This window comes from Centroberyx affinis, unplaced genomic scaffold (genome assembly GCF_046629955.1).
Source record: "Centroberyx affinis isolate AG114_WGS23_722 - 3 ecotype Tasmania unplaced genomic scaffold, CSIRO-AGI_Caff_v1 ptg002167l_1, whole genome shotgun sequence".
Taxonomy (NCBI): Eukaryota; Metazoa; Chordata; class Actinopteri; order Beryciformes; family Berycidae; genus Centroberyx; species Centroberyx affinis.
This window is the reverse complement of record NW_027280480.1, coordinates 529,785-552,959: the sequence shown is the minus strand read 5'-3', so window position 1 is coordinate 552,959 and position 23,175 is coordinate 529,785. Positions and strand designations below refer to the sequence as shown.

Genomic DNA, 23,175 nt, shown 5'->3' with positions numbered 1-23,175 from the left:
AGAGATCACCGTAATCCCATAGTGAATTTCCTTTTTGATCCAAAATGATATTGTCCCTCTTCACAGGCACAAGTGGTCACTCAATAATTTGAAGAGCACAATGCCTTCTCAATGACCAGATGATAGAGACAATCATCTAAAAATGTGATGGCAGTTGATATAACCATAGGCCTTGCTGTATAACACCATTACAAATTCACCATCCCTGGGTAAAATCATTATGCTGGTGTTTCTTTTATTTTGACCATATATTTCTGATCTTTCCACTGCACACAATCTCATTTAGATCTTGACTTTGGGCAGCAGGATGACTTAGTGGTTTGAGAAACTGCCCATAACCAGCAGGTCACAGGTTTGATTCCTGCAGCAGTGAGCATTTGTAGCATACACACACAAAGAAACAGTTTCCGAAATTCAGCTGTAAAAGCTGCTGTAAAATTATTTTTGAAAAACCTGTTTTCTCATGCACTTCCTATCTCTTTCTCTGTCTCATTCGCTCCTATCTTAGGTCCACAATCCTGCAACAGCAGTTCAACCGGGTCGGTCGTGTGGAGCACGGCTCAGTAGCACTACCAGGTATCATCCGCTCTGGGTCCATCGGCGGCCCTGACACCTTCAATATGGGTTCTATGCCCTGTGCCCAGCAGCAGATCACCACAGGGCAGATGCACAGAGGACACATGCCCCCACTGGTGAGTATGACCATTTTCAATAGCAAATGCAGCAACAGCAAACATGTCGTCCCTTTGGAATAATTCCCTCTTGTAATTTTGAAAATATAGGCCTATAGTGCCCCCGCTGGGCTCATCTCTGTAATTTTGAAAATGGTGGATCACAGTGGTGAGATGCATCATTCCCCCAAGTTTCATCAAAATCCTATCAGCGTCTGAGATACCATGTGTAACACACGGACGAACCACAGTGTAGCTTCCTCCTTGGGCTGATCAGTGTAATTTTGAAAATGCCATAATGCAGTTGTGAGATGCATCATTCCCCCAAGTTTGGTCAAAATGTCATCACTCCCACAATGAACAATATGACAATAGGGCTGTGTTTGAGAGCTGGAATGAAGAGCTCTTCACACTCGCACTAAAATACCTGTCTGTCTCCTGCAGTTTATGGGCATCACTTGCAAGATTAATATTTTCTTAATTTTGCACTTACACAAAACGCATGCAATGCATTTTAGCCCATTTGTGTTGTCATTTACTTATGGTATGTCTTGGTTATACATTAATACAGAGTGTGAAACGTGTTGTCTTGTCAGAGTTTGGCCCAGCAGGCTCTGATGGGGACCATCAACAGCAGTATGCATGCAGTGCAGCAGGCCCAGGCTGACCTGGGACATGTAGATAACCTGCCTCCACTGGGCCACGACTTGGTGAGTTCAGCCCATAGTTCTCCTTAAAGCCCCATCCCCCTCCCCCACTTATGTATGCCTGCTTTCTGTATATAATAGCCTGTTCTGTGAATCTTTTCTGTTCAGTGAAGATTTAATTACAGCTATTTTGTATAAATCAGTTTATTGAATTCCTACATTCCTTCTAGTATTAAATAGTATTGTAAAAGATGCCGCCTTGGCCTTTCTTTCTCTCTCACTGACACAATGTGCAAGCGAAGCCTTAGAAACAGTCAAGCATCCATATCACACCAAAATCCATCTTATTTCTCAAATTTCATATACAGTAATTAGGTGGTAGAAGTGACTGTAAATATGGAGGATGTGTTTTAAAGCTTGAGTTGAATATTTCCAAAGCTGTGGGAGTTGTGAAGCCCTAGTCCTTTAATCCTTGACGAAAAAGTTTATATGAGCTGAAAATCACCCACTGTGATGAAAGTCAATAGGCCTCCTTTTCCTCCTCTGCTGAAAGGCATCCAGGGTTTGGGTTCAGAACAAAGTGGATGAATCCAAACATGAAATACACTCTCAAGTTGATGCCATCACCGCTGGAACAGCATCTGTGGTCAATCTCACTGCAGGTGAGTGTCCAGAAGAATACTAAAATGCCAATATGGAATATATCTTTTTCAGTTTTCATTCATTTCCTTTCACCAGAATTCACCAGAATTCTTGTTTATGAAACCTTTGCTGGACAAAGCTCTAAAGGAAATCGCCTTGTTATTAAAAAATATTGTTTATCTGAAAGTCTTAGCAACCCCCAGTGTGTAAATCAATAAACACATGTCAAATGCACACTACGGATGGACCCTGAGTTCTCCTTTAATAATGGAGCATTTCCCATTTTCCCTGGTAAATATTTCTATTGATAAATTAATCTTGAACATGTTGTTCTGAAGCTCGACTTACTGGCAGTGTCTTGCCTTGCTCCCCCTATTGCTTGGCACAGTGCCAGCCAAGTTCCTGCCAGCCTTTTGCTGGGTTTTAATCTTACCTAGCCATCTGTTAGATGGCACTTAGACCCCCCCCCCCAACCATCCAATAGAAAGTTTTTCTTCTCCACAGTCACTTGCTCCATCTACGTACTTATCTCCATGGAACCATGTCAAATGGGCTCTAATTATGACACTGACACTGATGTGTGTGTTACAGTATTTGACAGGCAAGCTGCCCCGTGGATTAGGTAAATCAATGTGGCAGCAGTGCAGCAAATTAAGATGCACAGCAGAGGTACGGTATCTAATGATGGTGATCCGTCCTCTGCAGGTGAGCCTACAGAAACCGACTATACAGCGGTGGGCTGTGCCATCACCACCATCTCATCCAACCTCACGGAAATGTCCAAGGGCGTCAAGCTGCTAGCAGCACTAATGGACGATGAGGTGGGCAGCGGTCATAAGCTGATGGGTGCTGCCAGGACGCTGGCAGGCGCTGTATCAGATCTGCTCAGATCTGTTGAGCCTGCAGCCGCAGAGGTGAGACGCACTGACACTGAATATTAATACTGACCTGGCCTTCATTCTGCGCTCTATCCCAGCAGTCACAAAGACACGCTTAAAATTGCATGTTTTTCTTTTTATCAATGTCCTGGTGAAGATATATTACGGTAGTGTTTATTGGTGTGATTTTCGATCCAGGAGTCTGTTTTAGATAATACATGGAAGCCTGTGTGAGAGCAGGCCAGGCCACTGTAATGAATGTGGTGATGTCATCCCCATGCAGCCCAGACAGACGGTGCTGACTGCAGCAGGAAGCATCGGTCAGGCCAGCGGGGACCTGCTCCGTCACATGGGGGAGGGCGAGACCGATGAGAGGTTCCAGGTTGGACACCACCCACACACTGTTCCTATGACACTGCTGCCAAACAGGAAGACACATACACTCCTAGACCCCCTTTTACAATTTCAACACACGCTTATGTAATGACTTCAGGCTTTATTATTAGACCATTAGTTTATGTGAAGTTCATGACATTGTTTCAGGAGGAGAGCTTTGAGTATTGAAATGACAACACAGTATGCCAGACACCCAATAGCACAAGCTTATCCATAGCCTTCACCATCTGCCTCATTTATCCCTTTATATTACAGTCATATTCATTTAACTGGCACATACACATCCTCTAGTTTTCTTACATCCTCTCTACTACCTTGCTCTCCTCTTTAGTATGTATCCTTTCAAGAAGGCATGGTATACTCACATATATATATACTCATATATATCATGCACAGTCTTGGTCTCCATGATCTTAGGCCAACACTGCTCTGCTGTATACAGGTCAATGTAGTTTCATAAGTTAATATTATATTTATTCACATAGTATATTGTATTATTCACTATCTACTTCATTATCACTATCCGTCTCTTATTAAGGACTCACCCTTTGCACTGTTACAATAGGATCTTTCCTTGTACAGCAGATATCCAGTATACACATCATATGATTCAAAATAATGAGTTGAAAACATATAGATTGTAGACATCAATAGACTTTCCTTGGTCCCTCCCCACATGTGCGCAGCTGTGTTAAACGACATTGATGAATGTGTTTTAGGACATCCTGATGAATCTGGCCAAAGCAGTGGCCAATGCAGCTGCTATGTTAGTCCTGAAGGCCAAGAACGTGGCCCAGGTGGCCGAGGACACCATGCTGCAGAACCGGGTGATCGCAGCTGCCACTCAGTGCGCCCTGTCCACCTCACAGCTGGTGGCCTGCACCAAGGTACTGATCCAAAGCCTATTCAACTCAACAGCCGTGTAGTAAAGGACACAGCACAAGCTAGGGGATGATCAGAGAAGAATGGCAGCTGGGACTTAATTACATTAGCTCCTTTAGCTCCGTCGACCGCAGGCTTATGGTCAGTTCTCTTATAATTCAACCAATTTGAGGTTGATTTTCCTTAAAATTCAGAAAACTGAAAAACTGTTTTCTTTAAAAGGTTTGCGTGTCATATCTTGAATGAAATAAGATATGACACGGCAGTTTCATTTTACATTTTAAAATGACTGAACTGAAAGTGAATCAATCCCCAACACAGTGCGAGATTTGATTAAACAGGAATTAGATGTATTCTGTCAAATTTCAAAATAGTCTTCAAGAATTTCGTGATTGGCTTTCTGTGCCCATGACTGTTTGCGGTGCAGGTGGTGAGCCCTACCATCAGCTCCCCAGTGTGTCAGGAGCAGCTTGTGGAGGCAGGGAAGCTGGTGGACCGCTCTGTGGAGACCTGTGTCAAAGCCTGCCGCTCGGCCAGCGACGACGGGGAGCTGCTGAAGCAAGTCGGGGCGGCAGCCGGTGTGGTGAGCCAGGCCCTCAGCGACCTGCTGCAGCATGTCCGCCACTACGCCAGCTGTGGAGAGCCCATTGGACGTTACGACCAGGCCACCGACACAATCATGAACGTCACAGAAAACATCTTCACTTCCATGGGTGACGCCGGTGAGTTCAAGGGAGAAGCAGGGGGAGTGTGGAGAGATAGAAATGGTTGTGAGTGAGAACTTGAGAGAGACTTGATCTCATGATTTCTGATCAGTTTGGTATCCCACCAGTTTGTCACAAATCAGTTTGCTAGCTATTATCCAAGGACTTGGAAAGTTAAAAAAAAAATGCTTGTCATCTGTTGATTTATTCTGAATCCTTTCTTTCAGTGGACTTGTTCTGATGTAATTTGACTGGGAGGGACTTAAGATATTGTCAGGTTATGTTTCATATTAAGTGATCTTAAAAATTCTCCTGCTGAAACATTTTCAAAGCTCAGGGTATTTGTTATGGTTCAAGCCATGAGGCTGAAGAATTTCCAAACCCAGCCAATCCTCTAGGGGTTGTAGAAAACATGTCATCCAAAACCACTACAGAGCTCCCAATCTGGTCTCAATCAGTATCAGGGAGGCTTTGAAACTTAAAAGGAAACACATGACCTGGGCATTTTTCTGAGGGCAAAACTCTTTCTTTCCCAAATCATCAAAAAAAGAAAGAAAATATGTAGCCGTAGAACAACATTCAGTGATCAGAGTTCACTCTGGAGATAGAAAGTATTGCTTGATTCCCAAGGCCAGGACGTAGTTGTAAAGCACCTTGATGTCTTGTCTTTCATAGTCTTCTCCTGCTTGAGTTATTTCCAGCTGGTGGTGGGTGTTTGGGAAATACAGCTTTTTATAGCAGGTGTGTGTGGGGAGATGTGTTCCATGTTATATATACTTCTAAAACCCTAATGTATGTGAGAGAGGATGAGTCACTAGAAACCTTCAGCTGTGAGGGTACATTAAGGTGAAAACCATGGTGTGACTCCTGAAGAGTAGGACAATCAAATAAATATCCCACTGTTAACTGTTCAATACTGGAATGTCTTAGGCAGCAGAAACTGAATTGCAGGTGTAACGTGGCTTTGTCTTAGTGCTGCTAGTTTACGTTTTCTTTCTGTTCTGTGCGTGTACATGTGTACTTGTGTACATGTGTACTTCATGTGTGTGCATCTGTATGTGTGAACAGGGGAGATGGTGCGACAGGCCAGGGTGCTGGCCCAGGCCACCTCTGACTTGGTCAATGCCATGAGATCGGATGCTGAGGCAGAGGTGGATGTCGACAACTCTAAGAAACTGCTGGCTGCAGCCAAACTGCTGGCTGATGCCACAGCTCGGATGGTGGAGGCTGCTAAGGTAAAATAGTGACAGGGTTACTGTCCAAATGTAATCCACTAAAGAATTATAATGAGATAGTATGAGATAGTATCTGAAAGTAATCAGATTATGTTGCTAAATTGGATTTTATTCCAATCGAAAGGCTATAATTTGAATATGGTTGTTACAACAATGTACAACTACTATTAACTGTTATTTCAAGCTGTGTAAAAATTATGTTAGCTTCTAAACAAAGTCTTGATACCTATCTGTTGTTATGTAATCTGTTACTCCCCAACTACAGTATTGTATTTTATTTTTTATTTTTTTTAATATTGACATTAGCAATGTCACTGCCATAGTGTTCTTGTATGCAGTATGTCAAATGTGATAATAAATGTCAAATGCAATGTTAAAAAATGAAATTGAATTGCAGTCGCTTGATGGAAAACAGATTTTTAGTATTACTGCATGCAGTTGCCAGCATCATTTCACATCCGAAATGAAAGGGCACAGCATCAGTGGTTCTTAATAAGCCCCTGGCACTGTCGACAAGTATAAATGAGCAGGATATTATCAATGTGAAATACGCAGGCAAGTGAAACGCTGCTTATGGCTCGTTAGATGTTTTTGATCTGTGACACATTAATCACCACATCACTGCCATTATCAAGAGGAAATCAGAATCTGGCACTGACGGTTTCCTTGGCAACTGTCAGAAAGCAGACTGAGCTAAATGCCTCTTTGCATCTATTTTACAATGTCTATAGCCAGAGTAGTTAAACTGTAAGAGGGGATTTGATTTCTCCTTTCACTGCTGAGCTCTGATTATTAAGTATAATGTCGTTATTATGTATGTATGTTTATGTGTGTGTGCACATATGTGTGTGTGTGTTCATGTGCATGTGTGTGTATGTTCCCTCAGGGGGCGGCTGCCTACCCAGAGAATGAGGACCAGCAGCAGAGGCTAAGAGAGGCAGCAGAGGGGCTGCGTGTGGCCACTAATGCTGCAGCTCAGAATGCCATAAAGAAGAAACTGGTCAACAGGCTGGAGGTGAGTCATGATGGCAACGTATTCTTATCTTTGTATTGCTCGACCTTTATCGAACACAACCCTCCTCCTAGCTTCTCCCTATCTGCAAAAGTGTCATCCAAAAATGTTCCCATATCTTACCAACACTGTGACTTGTCTTTTGAGAGTACAACGCATATTAGATCAGATCCATGCAGGTATAGATTTATAGTTTAATCTTCAGGCTAAAGGAAATGTATGTCAAAATGCTGAAATAATTCAGCCTTCATTTGTACAAATGAGGCACATTTAGCATATTTGTCTGTGTTATTTCTCTTTCCTGCAGCAGAGGGCCGTAAATCCCATTAGTGCTGTGAATGAGCTAATCTAAGTGTAAAGATCTGTGTTTAGCCCCCGGTATCAGTTTGCCCCTAATGACTCGCCCCTCTCCGCTCCAGAGCTCCCAATGTTCAATTTCCCAAGCACATAAACTGTGCATTACCCAAGGCTGGGATCAGCCTGCTATCAGACATATATCTCAGTCTGCCTCTGTTGCATCAGACGGTCCCAGTAATGGTGCTAATGGTCGCCTCCATCGAGGAGACACTGAAGACCATTTAGAGTGTCATGAATCTGCAAGTTGCACAGTGAAGTGTGTGTGTAACAGCTGTCACAGACACGTGTGTGTGCCCTTTAAGATCCCCTTAATCTTCCCTGTTGTTTCTGTATCTGCTCTGGTGTCACCTAGATTTCCTTCCCCACTGTCATTTATACAGTTCCTGTGCAGCTGTGCAGATGCTTTTGTTTAGGAGCACATAGAATAAGTCACTCCGTAGTTCCACCAGAGATAGGAATGCTCCTTCTGCCACTCATCTCACTTCCAAGTGCAGTGCAGTCTTGTTTGTTTTCCGCAGGACAAAGATATCATTGTATTTCATGTTTTCTTTTTTCATCCTCGCTTCCTCCATCCACAAAGCAAGGAATGTCTTCTCCCTCTATTTTTTTCAAACTTGCCGTCACTTCAAAGCTAGCCTTGTGCCTGCGGATTAGTGTCAACTAAGCGGTATATTTTTTAATGCTTTAGTGTTGTAAACATTGCAAGGTGAAAGCAATGCTGAACATCTCATGAAATAAAGAATGAAAGGTCCATGGACTTGGACTAATCCCATCAATTTCCTCTTCTCACAAAACCTTTTGGTTTGTTACCCCTCTTAGTTTGATTAGAACAGCTCTGTCTGAATATAGAACACAGCAGTATAATACTGAACAAAAGCCAAAGTTACACCTAGCCAGGTCCTACTATCCTACTTTATACTGAATGATTTCCATTGGTATCTTCTGAACAGATAGCCGCAAAGCAGGCAGCGGCTGCTGCTACTCAGACCATCGCAGCTGCTCAAAACGCTGCAGCCTCCAACAAAAATACCGCCTCGCACCAACAGCTAGTTCACAGCTGCAAGGTATGGACATGCACTCTTGAGACTAATGCATGGGAAGGAATCATAATTGTTATTGCTGCATAAAAATCATTGTCAAATCATGTATTGAAAAACACAGTCCTGAAACCAGTAGAATATATGGTGTATATCGGTAGCCTTTCTGATGCAGACTTAATCACAATGCTCTGGACTGTGTGGAAATGACACATATTTGTATCTGTGTGCACATGCAGGCAGTAGCAGATAGCATTCCCCAGTTGGTCCAGGGCATGAGGAGCAGCCAGGCCCAGCCTGAGGAGCTGAGTGCCCAACTTGCCCTTATCATGGCCAGCCAGAGCTTCCTACAGGTTGGACCTTTCACCACTTCACAGTTATCATCTATCAAAGACTCCATCATTAGACAAAAAAAATCAGTTCTATTAGTGTTTTATAACTTTTTTACATGCTTCTCAGTGAGCGTGTGTACAGTATGTGTTAATGTTGTTTTTCCGTCGCCATCCCCCAGCCTGGAAGTAAGATGGTGACGTCTGCAAAATCGGCAGTTCCCACAGTGGCTGACCAGGCTGCTGCTATGCAACTGGGCCAGTGTGCCAAGAACCTGGCTACCTGCCTGGCAGAGCTCAGGACTGCTACTCAGAAGGTATCTGTACACAACACTGCTAGAGACAGCAGGATACATCTCGCTGATGCAGGAATGTGTTACTATCTCTTGTAAAATATTTTTTGTAGTAAGGCTGCTCTTAGCAACACAATCTCTGATCCCATAAAGAGAGAGATAACAAGCACAAAATACAGGATTGCATCCCATTTATTGTGGATAGTAGAGTGTGAGTAACATTTGTGTCTGCACTGGTTGAAGGCCCATGAAGCCTGTGGTCCGCTGGAGATCGACTCAGCCCTCAAAACAGTGCAAACACTCAGGAGTGAGCTTCAAGATGCCAAGATGTCTGTTATCGACGCTCAACTCAAACCTCTTCCTGGGGAATCGGTCAGTACATAACAATGTCTGCAGTAAAGTTCATTTGAAACATTATAGACATCAGTTGCGATTAGGACAAGAGGGATACAAATCCAATGGTTTATTTGTGTTTTCTGTTGTATACACAGCTAGAGAAGTGCGCTCAGGACCTGGGAAGCACATCTAAGGCTGTGGGCTCCTCCATGGCCCAACTGCTGACCTGTGCTGCACAGGGCAATGAACATTATACAGGTAAAAGAAGCCTATTCTACATAGAGAGCAGGTCTGAGAAGCTTAAAGAGCCATTTACTTCAATAATGTACTTCTGTCTAAATAAGTTACATTGCTGTAGTAGATCAGATATAATTTATACATATATACATAGATTGCTGAGTGTAGGTTTTTATTGAAATAAGTAGCTCCTGTTAGCTGTGCCAACTGGGATTCAGAGGATAAAGCAGGCAGAGGAAATTATGACTCCTTTATTTAGTGGTGTTATCACTATTGCCTAAAACTGAGCCCCGTGGATCCAGCATGGCCCGGCTGTTTTGCCCTCAATTCTAGCGCAATTGATGCTCTCAGGGGAGGAGAGATGAAGACAGATAGTGAATAGCGTATTGTAACAATGAAAGCTCCCAGGCAGCACTTCATGCTGCGGCCCAGGGTGCTGCTAGCTACTCATTAATCTTATTTTCACTAGATTTAACATTCCATCAGCAAATGGCTCCACTTGGCTGGATAATGCAACTTGATGCAATTTGCTGCTTTTCTTCTCAGCTTTATGTATAATAAGTTAAGGGCACCTCCCACGTGGGGCCATATTTTACTATAACTAATTTATTTAAACAATGAGGGTGTTTCAGATTGCTCTCAGTGTGGTACTGTTGGCTTCTGCTGGTTGATTTGCACATTACCAACACAATTCTATTCAAGACAGTAATCATACATACCTGATTGTTTGCATTACTTAAACACAGCACTGCTGCAAAGAGAAGATAATGAAATTGAAATTAATTCGGTTAGTAAAACGTCGGCTTCAGTATCTATAGAAACATGGTTACTTGGTCTCAATACATAACAATGTAAAACACATGTGAACACCATGTTCTTAATTCATCCTGATCTGGAGAGTTTCCAGCCATAGTTACTAGATGTTGTATGAAGTGCACACACAACCATCAGGCTGTATCAGTGTCTCATATTTATTGGTATATGAAAAAAGATCACACCACACCAGTCGTTTAAGCAAATGCCTTCATCAAGGTGGCTGGTGGTAGATGACAAAGCCAGCCTGATAAAGGCATTCACTGAAATCTCAGGACTGGTGTGGTGTGATCTTTTTTCATAAATCAATAATATATACAATTATTATAATACATTTGTATTATAATACATTATAAGAAACTGAAGATACAGCCTGATCACTGCTTGTGCACCTTGGAGCTTTATCTTCGGGTGTGCACCGCCATTTAAAATCAGACCTATATTTATATATACAGTATCTCACTCTTTCCAGCTATATTGAAATTACTCATTATTATTTAACTGTGCCTGATTGTTCCTAGGTGTGGCTGCAAGAGAAACGGCACAGGCTTTGAGGACATTGGCCCAGGCAGCCAGAGGCGTGGCAGCCAGCACCAAGGAGCCTCAGGCTGCAGCTGCAATGCTGGACTCAGCCCAGTGTGTCATGGAGGGCTCCGCCATGCTGATCCACGAGGCCCACCAGGCCCTGGTTCACCCAGGAGATGCTGAGAGTCAGCAGAGACTGGCACAGGTGAGCATGGCTCCCAGTAATGTATACCCCAGAGGCAGCGGTATTCATGTTGATATCACATTGTTCCTCTTAGGCCCTTCTCTCTCCTCTACTGATTTGTAAACATTTCTCCTTTCCATAACAATTATCCCCTCTTAGCGTTGCTATTTTCTCTCCTCTGTCTCTTGCCTAGCAATCCTCTCTCAGGAGTGCCTGAGTAAAACTGCTCATTCTCCGGCAGCCCTCCAGGGGATAAACATATTGTTTGGCATATGTCTGTGACAGCAGCATAAATTAGTGACACGGATTGCTGTGCACCGCTGTGAGCACAATTTGCATTTGAGATGTTTTTCCCCTTATAGCTGTGCTGTGGGACCGTGTATTGTGTAGCGCATTGTTAGAATGACTAATGGCAGCTCATTGACAGAGTGTTGTGCTGTGTTTCAGGTGGCCAAAGCAGTGTCCCACTCCCTGAATAATTGTGTGAATTGCCTGCCGGGCCAGAAGGATGTGGACATGGCCCTTAGGAGCATCGGAGAGGCCAGCAAGAAGCTGCTGGTGGACACTGTGAGTCCTGCTGCAAGCTTTCACTTTGGGTTTCTTGACATTTTTCAGTATGAGGTGCTAGCAGAGGATCATATTGCTTTTACCACAAAATTAAACACATCTCCTCCTCACACATCACCCGAAGAATTGAGTCTTTACTGTACAAGTGCATTCCAGTATCAGCCAAGATCTAAACTGGTGACCTCCATCTAACTGGTAATGATGTCCTGAGTAATACAGTATGGTTTAATTGATGTGTGTGTTGTCTTTGAAGCTTCCTCCTTGCAGTAAGACATTCCAGGAGGCCCAGACCGATCTGAACCACACAGCAGCTGAGCTCAACCACTCTGCAGGAGAGGTGGTCCACTCCTCACGAGGGACCAGCAGCCAGCTGGCTGTGGCCTCAGGGAAGTTCAGCCAAGACTTTGATGAGTTCCTGGACGCCGGCATCGAGATGGCAGGCCACACCCAAGTAGGTTTCATGATCTGTCACACAGCTTCTCCGCACTACATAGAAACAGCTGAATTGAAGGATTCCCCACTGCCAGACAAGTTCCAATAATTTGTGATGTGCGCCTGATTATTCTACAAGGTGGGAAGAGCACTTTAAATCAGAACGCCTCTTAGGTAGTCAACTGTTGAGTGGTTGGTTTCATATTTTTATGTCACTTTAGCACCTAAGCTATTTAACTCATTTGTTAATTAGACCTTTTCATCTAATTCACTTAGGCACATGATTGTCCCCGAGAGCACGAACAGTCAGATGTAATGAGATCTTTGATGATGTTCTTGTTCTGGTTATTTTGCTCATTAATTTGGATAGATCTTCTGGGAGTGGAGTTGATGTAGCATGACACCCGGGCTTTAATCAGGCTTAAAGAGGCCTGCTGAGTGAGGAAAGAGGGTATAGGTGGGGGGTACACACGTCAAATACACACTCCAGACATATATACAATACACCTGCCATCCCTAGACGAGGTTGCTGAGGAATACTGCAGAATTGCTGTTAGAAAGACATCCTGTCCATATATTTTAATCATATTTGGTAAAGCTCTGCATCCATCATCAAATAGCTGTATTGTCTTTTTTCTTGGCTGTGCAGAGCAAAGACGACCAGATCCAAGTCATCGGTAATCTGAAGAACATCTCCATGGCGTCCAGTAAGCTGCTGCTGGCTGCCAAGTCTCTGTCCGTGGATCCAGGAGCAGCCAATGCTAAGAATCTTCTAGCTGTGGCAGCAAGGTGCGATATGATAAGATTCTCTTTGACAAACCAGAAGACGTTTATTACGTATGTCATACTGTATGTGCTAGTAAATTGTGTTTTTTTCCCGAATATGAATCCCGGTCCAGTTTTGAGCCTCTAGCAAGTTTTGAAAAATTCACATTTTAGACTTAAATGTCACAAATCATCTCTCTGCTGCATCTGTATGCCACTCCTATGCCGTGTCTCCTTGGCAGTGCTAGAGGGAGTATCCTTCCCCCTAGTGGAGAGAAGCCAAGCCGCCAGTCCCGCAGGGCTTTGGGCCTGACTGACTTCCCTCTGTCTAATTAGGAAGATGGAAGCCTTGGCTAGAGCCTGTCTGTGCTCAGCAAGGCTGAACACAAACTCAATGCAATTCCGGCACTCCTGTGCACGGAGTTAGCCTATCGCAGTGAGAGGCCAGCGATGCCATGCTTGCGTAGAGGAGCTGAGTGTGTGAATGTGTGTGTGACAGGCGGTGTGTGAGCGAAGGCAGGCTGTGTGTGCATGCAGAGAGAGATGTGAGAGGTAAAAAGGCTGTGTGGCTCCCCTTGTGTTTCAGGGCGGTGACAGAGAGTATTAACCAGCTGATCACGCTCTGTACCCAGCAAGCAGCGGGGCAAAAGGAGTGTGACAACGCCTTGAGGGAGTTGGAGGTAGCCGTCCTCACAGACACACACTGTACCATACACAGTCCCTCTTGTCTTCAGGCCTACAAGCCTGTGTGTTTTTCTTCAGGGGAAACTGAGTAGATTTTTTCACCACTGCTATCCATCTATTTTGCATATGGTTCAGTACTGACAATTGTTATATGCGATGCAGTGATCTGTCTTCATGGGAAATAATTAGCCGGTCATTCTGACATTCATCACCCATTCACTGCCTGCTGTAGTTTTGATGGACATCACATTCAGAACTTTCTGCACTAATGACTCTTATGCATACAGTCGCCTCTCATTTATGTCAGAAAATTTTAATTTGCAATAACGGTGTGCATTTTAAAACCATTACCATGACTTGATGACAATATAATCCAATCAGGTTTGAATAAGAGTTTACTGTTTCAAATCTGAATTGAATGGCTGAAAAAAGCTTAGGGGTATCATAGCAGAAATGCTCAGTGGTGTGTCCACTGGGGTTTAACTTTTTACCATCTCCCTGTGTGCCCAGGCTGTCAGAGGGCTGCTGGATAATCCCAACGAGCCTGTCAGTGAGCTCTCCTACTTTGACTGCATCGAGAGCGTCATGGAGAACTCAAAGGTACGGGCCTTCAAAAGAATTGCGTGCACCATATACTTTAACTGTCAGAAATATTTTATATAATAGGCAACCGAAGATCTAATTCCTTCACATTTTCTCCATTTCCACATGCCTCAGGTCCTAGGAGAGTCCATGGCAGGAATTTCTCAACACTGCAAGACGGGCGATGTGCCAGCCTTCGGGGAGAGTGTGGGCGTGGCCTCCAAGGCGCTGTGTGGGCTGACGGAGGCTGCAGGACAGGTGAGATCACAGCCTGGTACTAACTCACTGCGACTTCTTTTCCTCTTCGCTTCTCTCCTTTCCTCTGCTCTCCTCTGCTCTTCTTTGCTTTCTACTGTCCACCTCTCTTCTTCTCTTTGCCCAGTCCTGTCCAAGACTTGCTCCCTATTCAACGTCTGCTCTCAGAATTAATCATAGAGGTTACGTTTCTAATAAAGATACTAAATTTATAAGTATGTATTACCTCAAATCCTTCTAAGGCAGAGGGAAGCTGAAGTAATTAGAGCTGCCAAACATTCTGCACTTATAATTTTGTCAATTTTCATGCCAAAAAAGTGAAGAAAAATATAAAGATTCAGGATGTCCCCCAGAATCTTCTTGGCAAGGTGGAAAAGTCTATGAAACAGCAATTAGACCATCATGGGACACTTGAAATTCCATTGAAACCCATACCCAATTCTAAAATTATTTTAGGTGGGTTAGGATTGACTTAAAGTCATAATGAAACATCTTGAGAGCATCTTGCTTCCTTAATGTGATGTATTTCCTGTTGAAACAGGATGTTGGGGCGGGACTTAACGCAGGGAGGGATCATTCAAAAGTGTAGGATGTGAGTTAGGGAGAGAAAGGCAGTTTTATTTGATGGGAGGGGCTGAGGGGCAGGATTGTTAAAAAATTGTTCTGTGATAGTTTTATTGGTTGGAATTTTTATGTATGCCTCCTGGTACACAATTATGTCACTACTAAAGATTTTCCATTTTCCAGGAAGTAAAAGTAATGAGATTCTGATACAAAAATACAATAATATATTTTTTTTACTTTTTTATGGCATAAATTGTCAAATATGATAGTTGATTGTTAGAATGAGCGAAAAAGTCATTTCAGTGTGACTTTAAGGTAGTGTGAGGCAGATTTCATTGCAGGTTCTACAGACTGCCACCCCTAAAGCTGTTGAGTAAAATCACACCCTCAGCTCCATCATATCAGCATTTGCCAAACCTAGAAGTAACCATGCATTTGTTTTCTGTCCTGTAGGCCTCATATCTAGTAGGTGTGTCTGATCCAAATAGCCAGTCAGGCCATGAGGGGCTGGTGGATCCCATCCAGTTTGCACGGGCCAACCAGGCTATACAGATGGCGTGTCAGAACCTAGTGGACCCAGCCAGCAGTCCCTCACAGGTGAGAAGATCCACCTGGGGCTGCAAAACATTACAGGGCCATTCATTGGCATATGGAGACTGCAATGGAGACTATAATGTAGATCGCTTGTGACTTGAATTATTTGGCCCATTAAGTTTGAAAACCTTAAAATCGACCTCAAATGTCCTAAGTAGTTTACTCTGCTCACCTCACCGGAACGCTGCTTTTTCCTATTTGTTTGTGTTTTTGTTTGTTAGGTCTTGTCTGCAGCAACGATTGTAGCCAAGCATACCTCAGCGCTCTGTAATGCCTGCCGCCTGGCTTCTTCCAAAACCTCCAACCCTGTGGCTAGGAGACAGTTTGTCCAGTCAGCCAAGGAGGTGGCCAACACCACAGCCAACCTCGTCAAAACCATCAAGGTCAAATCCCCAACTAATCAAAACGATGAATGTGAATTTGTGGAACAGAAGATTTTTTTCATTGCTTGTAACTGGTAGAAGATTTCAGTGAAACTTTCAGTGAAAAGTTGTGGATTTCTGTATAATATTGATAGTCTAATTAAAGTATAATGACATCTTATTCAGTTATTAACTTAAAATATGAGGCCAAAATTATCAAATATTCAGTGGCATTCTCTTGTTACAGGCCTTAGATGGGGATTTTTCTGAGGAGAACAGAAACAGGTGTCGTGTTGCTACAACCCCACTCCTCGAGGCTGTGGAGAACCTGTCCACATTTGCCAACAACCCTGAGTTTGCTAGCATTCCTGCTCAGATCAGCAATGAGGTATGCATGCAAGTGTGAGCATTTGCAGGTTGTTGTTTTTGATGCCAAATTTAGAATCGTATTTTCCCATTTTGTATGGTTGTTAATGACTAGTTTAATTTTTGTGCATAAAAATAAATGTAAATGCAATATTTTATGAGATTTTTTTGTTCTCAGAAACATCCTATTTGTACGGTTCTTTCCTCTCTTCATATGGAAGATCTCAAAGCTACTCCTCAAAGAGATTTAATGAATATGTTTGTGACTTCTGCACTCAATCCCCTTGAAACAGGGTCTCTTATATTGAGCCAACACAGAAAGGTTTGTACAGGGAAGCTGGGGGGAATTGGATTGATGTGCAATTTTCCCTTTTCTTTTAATGTCAAGAAAAGGCTCAAGGAGAAACCGGATGGATTTTTATTTTACAATCTGAGCGGAACAGCCCTCGCACACCTCTAAAAGCTTTATGGCTGTAATCTGTTGGAGGGCAGTGTTTAACGGCACTCTCTCTCAGCACAGCTGCTCTAATCTTCAGCTTGTTAATCTAATTGTCGAGGGAGGCTTTGGCTCGGATCATAAAGACTGAAGGTGTTTCTTCCAGCGTCTCTGTAAAGCTGCCTTTCTAATCTCATCCCCCCTTTGATTGCACCTTTGATCTCTCCAAGGTAGTCAAGGAATATTAACAACTCTGTCATACCAGTGTGGTTAGCATTTCACTGTTGAGCTGTTACCTGGGCTGTTGTTTCACCTGCACTAATCTTTTTCTTTTCCCCAGGGTTCGGCAGCCCAGGAGCCTATTGTGCGTTCAGCCTGCTCCATGCTGGATAGCTCCGCCCTCCTTCTGGAAACAGCCCGCTCACTGGTCCTCAACCCCAAAGACCCTCCCACCTGGTCCATACTAGCCGGCCACTCCCGAACAGTGTCCGACTCCATCAAGAGCCTCATCACTTCCATCAGGTCAGTATTAATCCCACCCACAGCCACATCCATCTCTGTAGGATTATCTGGGATGAAAGTTCATGACGGTTTGCTCACAGTTGGAGGGAAACACAGAGTCTGAAACCGGAGGCTCACTCTGTACAAATCTGTTCAACTGTGCAATAAATTGCCACAGTAGTTTATAGCTGCGGAGATTCCCCCTGCCTTGTAATAAGACAGTGAACACTACAGAGCCGTGATAAAGACGAGTTCCTGTTTTGCCACGGTGGATCTGCAACACATCTGCTTAAATCATCCTTTATTTTACCGAAGGTGTGTCCCTCCCACTGTTTGGAACAGAAGCGTCTTCTCTCTTCATTATCACCCTCCAATTACATGCATACACCATTCTCACAGTAGCTAAGCCATGGAATAGTCTGCATTTCATTTCCCTCTGCAGAGCAGTCACCTCCAAATCTAATATGGATTTTGATTACTTTTATACTCCCCAGTCTTACATAGTATTGTGCATAAAGGCATTATTTGTTATCTTTGTTGATAGGGACAAGGCACCGGGACAGAGGGAGTGTGATTACTCCATTGACAACATCAATAAGTGCATCCGGGATATTGAGCAAGCCTCACTGGCTGCCGTTGGACAGACTCTGCCCTGTAGAGATGATATCTCCATGGAAGTGAGTTCAAATACCTCATCAGCTCTGTCACTTCCCAGAGAAAGAACTCTGTCTTAATGGAGTCTGTAGTTGTTCTGTTGTGGCTTGTACTGCAATTCTCTGTTGTTGTATCTCATCAGGCTCTCCAGGAGCAGCTGACATCCTCTGTGCAGGAGATTGGTCACCTGATTGATCCCATCTCCACAGCAGCCCGAGGCGAAGCTGCCCAACTGGGGCACAAGGTGCCGCTCTGACCACATATCCCTTCATCCCCTCTGGCTTTCACCGGCTTTACTAAGAAAAACCCCATTCTGTCGCTTATATGTTGTGACCCAGCCCTTTCGTCTCTCAGACAATTCTCTTAAACCCGTTCTCCCAGGTGACCCAGCTGGCCAGCTACTTTGAGCCCCTCATCGTGGCATCAGTGGGCCTGGCCTCTAAGCTTCAGGACCACCAGCAGCAGATGACCATCCTGGACCAGACCAAGACTCTGTCTGAGTCCGCACTGCAGATGCTGTATGCCGCCAAGGAAGGGGGAGGAAACCCTAAGGTATTAAGCAGTTCCCAATTATAGATGGCCTACCATGACTGTGCAGCTGTCTCCCACTATAATATTTAGTATTGTTCCGTAGCCCATAACACTTATCATTTGACATTTGTGTCAATTATGGGGAAGTAGGGTAATGGAAGGCCTGGGTCTTATCTCAGAGGACCAATAGAGTATCCCAAAAAAATGTATGTACTGTACTCTATGTGGTTTGAGCTGTTGACTGTGTCCCTAGGCTGCCCACACCCACGATGCCATCTCTGAAGCTGCCCAGCTGATGAAGGAGGCGGTGGACGACATCATGGTGACATTGAACGAGGCAGCCAGTGAGGGCGGCATGGTTGGGGGCATGGTGGAGTCCATCGCTGAGTCCATGGGCAGGGTAAGTTTAGGCTGTGTGTGTGTGTGTTTTGCTGGAGAATGTACTGTATGTCTGGAGAGAATGCTATTCCGGTAGCTTAAAGGGATTCCAGTTTGACACTTATTCCCTGTCTTAATGGTCTAAAGGCAAAGTGAGCTTTCCCTGTAAGATTAATTCCACAGTGGGTGTGCCGGAGAGCATGTCCTTCTCAGTGACTCTCATTAGTCAAATAGATGACAAGTGTTGAATCAACAGCCCACTGGTGATGTTCGCTGTCACTCATCCTGCTGGGGAACATGTCACTGCGGTGACATTGCTGTTAATAATTGAAGATGGTTTGCACATAGTCACATATCTACATATCTATCAGATTTGACCCTCATTTTATTTTTCCTTTTTTTTGTAATTTAATTTTACCTTTACCTTAAACATAGCATATCAACCATTATGAACATATTATTAGCATTTATAAAGCAAATCAAAATGGGACAACTGCTTTATGAAACCTTATACCTCAATTAAACAAACAGAAGTCTGAATTTAATCAGTATAATTGGTGTAAATGCCGTAGGATTAATGTGTTGATAAATGCTAGTGGTTCGACCTCCACAGCTGGATGAAGGAACGCCTCCTGAACCTGAGGGCTCCTTTGTGGACTACCAGACCACCATGGTGAAGTATTCAAAGGCCATCGCTATCACCGCACAGGAGATGGTGAGCAAACCACTGCACTTAAATATCCATATCCTCCCTGATTTTCTTTTCATAACACTTCCAATTAGGGGATGGGTCAATATGCTTATCTCACGATACGATTCGATGCGTGATATGGGCTTCACGATTCAATACACGATATAATGTAATAAATAATCACTGACAAAGTATGACTGTGCAGAATTATGTTTATTTCTGAGCCACAGATCTTTCTAGCAATGGCATTGGCTTGACAAGATGTAAACAACAATTTAAAAATGTCATTACAAAGTGCAAATAATGTCATTTTGATGGAGAGCTTATGAAACTGCCATGGGCAAGCTAATTCATTTGTGATTTATACCAGAATAAAATGGAGCTAATATCACGATTCATTTTTCTGCCCCACGATGCGCGTTGTCACTGTTTTGTATTTCGATATATTGAATTTCGATATATCGTCCCATCCCTACCTCCAATCTGCATAACAACACTACTTGTCATTATGGCTGGTACAGTTAATCTGCCTATAATGATGATGTATGTTCTCTCTGCCCCCAGATGACTAAATCGGTGACCTGTCCAGAAGAGCTTGGTGGCCTCGCCTCCCAGGTGACAGTGGACTATGGACAGCTAGCACACCAAGGCCGCCTGGCAGCAGCCACCGCAGAGCCAGAGGAGGTAAGAAGGGATGCTGTCTATCCTTAGTCAGAAAAATGATGCACTCTTATGGAAGATTTATCATATCTGTATATCACATTGCTATTGTGTCCCTGAAATGTCAGTCTGAGATATCAGCTCAGGCCTGCATTTTACCCTTAAAATGAATTTGGATGTATTTACTCACACACAGATCAGAGCAGATGTTTGCTGTTCTTTGATATGAAGCCCCTTCCTAAAGGCTGCTCCCAACAGTGTGAGATCAAACAGAAATCTATTCTCACCCCTCCAGCATCCATCGCTCTCAGCACCCACGTAGTCTTGTCTTAAAGCTTCTGTGTAGTCCAAAGGACAGCAATGTGTGAAAACATTGGCCTAATAAGCACACAGCTCTTATCAATATCTTGTATATAACAGGCTGCTGGAAACCCTGCTGGTTACCATAGCGACATTGTACCTCTACAAGTCTAAAAGCCTATAGTGATGCTTATAAAGAAGTACCACCCACCCATGAATCTCAGTCAGGAAATTAAAAGTGTAGTGCCAGCATTCCCTCTCTGAGGGTGCTAGAAATCAGTTTTTCATCCACCCAGTGGATAAGAGGCATGCCAGTTCAGGACATGATTGCCATTGTCTAGTACACTGACACACAGAGAGGAGAAGATGGACGCAGTAGTAGTAGCCGCCTGGCTGTGCTTTCAGGTGGGTTTCCAGATAAAGACGCGGGTGCAGGAGCTGGGCCACGGCTGTATCTACCTGGTCCAGAAGGCTGGAGCCCTGCAGCTCAGCCCCACCGACAGCTTCTCTAAGAGGGAGCTCATCGAGTGTGCCCGCGCAGTCACAGAGAAGGTAAGCTACGTGGAGCTACTTGGAAACAAACTGGTATAGCGTTCTATCTATACCACCTGCAGAATGAAGCTTTTTTTATGTCTTCACTTTCTAACTGCAGTCTTCTTCTTGCAGTCATATTAAGAATGTCAAATAGAATCTGTCATCTCTGCCATTTGAAGTGAAGCAGTAGCACAAAGCCGACATTATCATTTTTTATGAAAATATATATTTTTGCAGTACTCAGTGTTTTTATATGAAGACTTCCCATACAAATGAACAGATAAAGAACATATTTTAATTAGTTTGTTTTCAGTTGCAGGCTTTAAGAAGAGAGTTTGGGTGTCAATAGTTGTTGTTTACTGTACTGTAGCTGACAGAGATGCTTCTCCATGTTTTCTCTAAGGTTTATTCACTATAATACCATCTTCACTTCTTTGCCAGCCATATAATCCCAATTAGCCTTAATGCTGAACTGGTACAGTGAGTCAGAAGAATACACGTTCTATGTTCAGCATTTTAGAAGGTAATAGCTTGTGCTTTACTGTAGCAGCCTACCAGCCATGCAGGTCATAAGAGCAAGCTCTCCTGACCAGCCTCACACAGTGTCGTTAGACTAATAATGTGTTCCTGCTGTGACCCTGGCAGAAGCTCGCCATGCTGATATCACATTAGAATTTCTCGCCCCACCCAGCCCATGATTTGATTCAGGACTCATATCAGACTTGAATAATTTGTGGCCTCATGTGTATTGATATCTGAAGCTTGTGCCTCATTGAAATGTACCTCCCAGGCTTTCCATTTGTTTGTGAGGGATGGGCAGACGGCAGTCTTAGAGGGAGCTGTGTGATTTGCAGAGTCAGGCTCATTGGCTTAATGTGATTGTGCAGCAGGCTCTGATCTAATGCATGTTTAACCCTGCTCTGTCCTCTCGCTGCCAGCCTCCTCCCTTATCCAGATTGCTCATGGTTTTTCACTGCAATGATTTGCTACCTGGCTCAGCTGGCACATGAAGGCTTCACCAACATGCTATTAAGAGGAAGAAAGACTGCTATTTGATCATGAAACATACATGTGCAGAAACTGTAGCTGTATATTGATATTTTTGCCACCACCTTTTCTGGAGGCAGTCATTTGGAAGGACCTGTACACATATCCATTGCTGTGCTTTACATTATGTTCCAGGTGTCCTTGGTGCTGTCAGCATTGCAGGCAGGGAACAAAGGCACCCAGGCCTGCATCACAGCAGCCAGCGCTGTTTCTGGCATCATTGCTGACCTGGACACCACCATCATGTTCGCCTCAGCTGGAACACTGAACCCTGAGAACGAAGAGTCTTTTGCTGACCACAGGTGCAGTGACCTTGCCACGAACATGAGACCAATACTGCTGCTGTCAAATTCAGGAATTAGGAAAACTATATTTATTTTCAATTTGGCAACAATGTTGAAAATAGGCAATAGATAATAGTAAAACTACACACTTTTCACATTGCAGTACTTGGTAGCTCCATGCTCCTTTGATTATGGAGGAAATGGAAATTCTTTATTAGGAATAACCCCTTGAGATGTACCATCTCGTTTTCAAGGGGGTCCTTAACGACAAAAATACAATATAAACATAATTAGACAAAACATTTAACAAAACAAAACAAAAAAACAAAACAAAACAAAAAAAACAATAAATATCAAATAATAAGACATACAAAATTAGGAGATCATACTGCAAGCAGAGCATGAAATTAGTCAGTCAGGTGCAGTACAGTTTGCCATTAAAGCTGAATACTGAGATACGTTTCACATAACAAATATATATTAAAAATGGGCCTTATTGAAGGCACCTTCTGCTAAGAAAAGGGACAGCTTCCTTTCATATTGCTAGTCCTTGAGTGTGACTGTAGAGCAGATTGTGACACAATGTGTCCGGTCCCTCAGGGAGAGCATCTTGAAGACAGCCAAGGCGCTGGTGGAGGACACCAAGCTGCTGGTTGCTGGAGCGGCGTCCAGCCAGGAGAAGCTGGCCCAGGCCGCCCAGTCCAGTGCCAAGACCATCACCCAGCTCACTGAGGTGGTCAAAATGGGAGCTACCAGCATGGGCTCTGAGGACCCCGAGACACAGGTGATGCACTGACAACAATCAAAAAC

General features: G+C 43.7%; 1 protein-coding gene across 1 annotated transcript in view; it reads left to right on the top strand.

The window, feature by feature from the left end:
* Positions 1-23,175, top strand: part of tln2b (talin 2b) — a 47,778-nt gene that overhangs the window by 11,828 nt on the left and 12,775 nt on the right. Inside the window, exons 12-45 of the mRNA XM_071532138.1 lie at positions 509-692; positions 1,268-1,381; positions 1,872-1,980; positions 2,666-2,874; positions 3,122-3,220; positions 3,954-4,121; positions 4,544-4,838; positions 5,889-6,055; positions 6,942-7,070; positions 8,375-8,488; positions 8,701-8,814; positions 8,973-9,107; positions 9,327-9,455; positions 9,575-9,677; positions 10,991-11,199; positions 11,626-11,745; positions 11,999-12,196; positions 12,827-12,966; positions 13,529-13,622; positions 14,137-14,226; positions 14,344-14,466; positions 15,481-15,624; positions 15,843-16,004; positions 16,231-16,371; positions 17,126-17,307; positions 17,831-17,963; positions 18,083-18,184; positions 18,322-18,492; positions 18,725-18,871; positions 19,463-19,564; positions 20,105-20,224; positions 20,906-21,052; positions 22,217-22,383; positions 22,966-23,149. Coding sequence (XP_071388239.1) covers positions 509-692; positions 1,268-1,381; positions 1,872-1,980; positions 2,666-2,874; positions 3,122-3,220; positions 3,954-4,121; positions 4,544-4,838; positions 5,889-6,055; positions 6,942-7,070; positions 8,375-8,488; positions 8,701-8,814; positions 8,973-9,107; positions 9,327-9,455; positions 9,575-9,677; positions 10,991-11,199; positions 11,626-11,745; positions 11,999-12,196; positions 12,827-12,966; positions 13,529-13,622; positions 14,137-14,226; positions 14,344-14,466; positions 15,481-15,624; positions 15,843-16,004; positions 16,231-16,371; positions 17,126-17,307; positions 17,831-17,963; positions 18,083-18,184; positions 18,322-18,492; positions 18,725-18,871; positions 19,463-19,564; positions 20,105-20,224; positions 20,906-21,052; positions 22,217-22,383; positions 22,966-23,149 — 4,945 coding nt within the window. The remainder of the gene's footprint in view (positions 1-508; positions 693-1,267; positions 1,382-1,871; positions 1,981-2,665; positions 2,875-3,121; positions 3,221-3,953; positions 4,122-4,543; positions 4,839-5,888; positions 6,056-6,941; positions 7,071-8,374; positions 8,489-8,700; positions 8,815-8,972; positions 9,108-9,326; positions 9,456-9,574; positions 9,678-10,990; positions 11,200-11,625; positions 11,746-11,998; positions 12,197-12,826; positions 12,967-13,528; positions 13,623-14,136; positions 14,227-14,343; positions 14,467-15,480; positions 15,625-15,842; positions 16,005-16,230; positions 16,372-17,125; positions 17,308-17,830; positions 17,964-18,082; positions 18,185-18,321; positions 18,493-18,724; positions 18,872-19,462; positions 19,565-20,104; positions 20,225-20,905; positions 21,053-22,216; positions 22,384-22,965; positions 23,150-23,175) is intronic.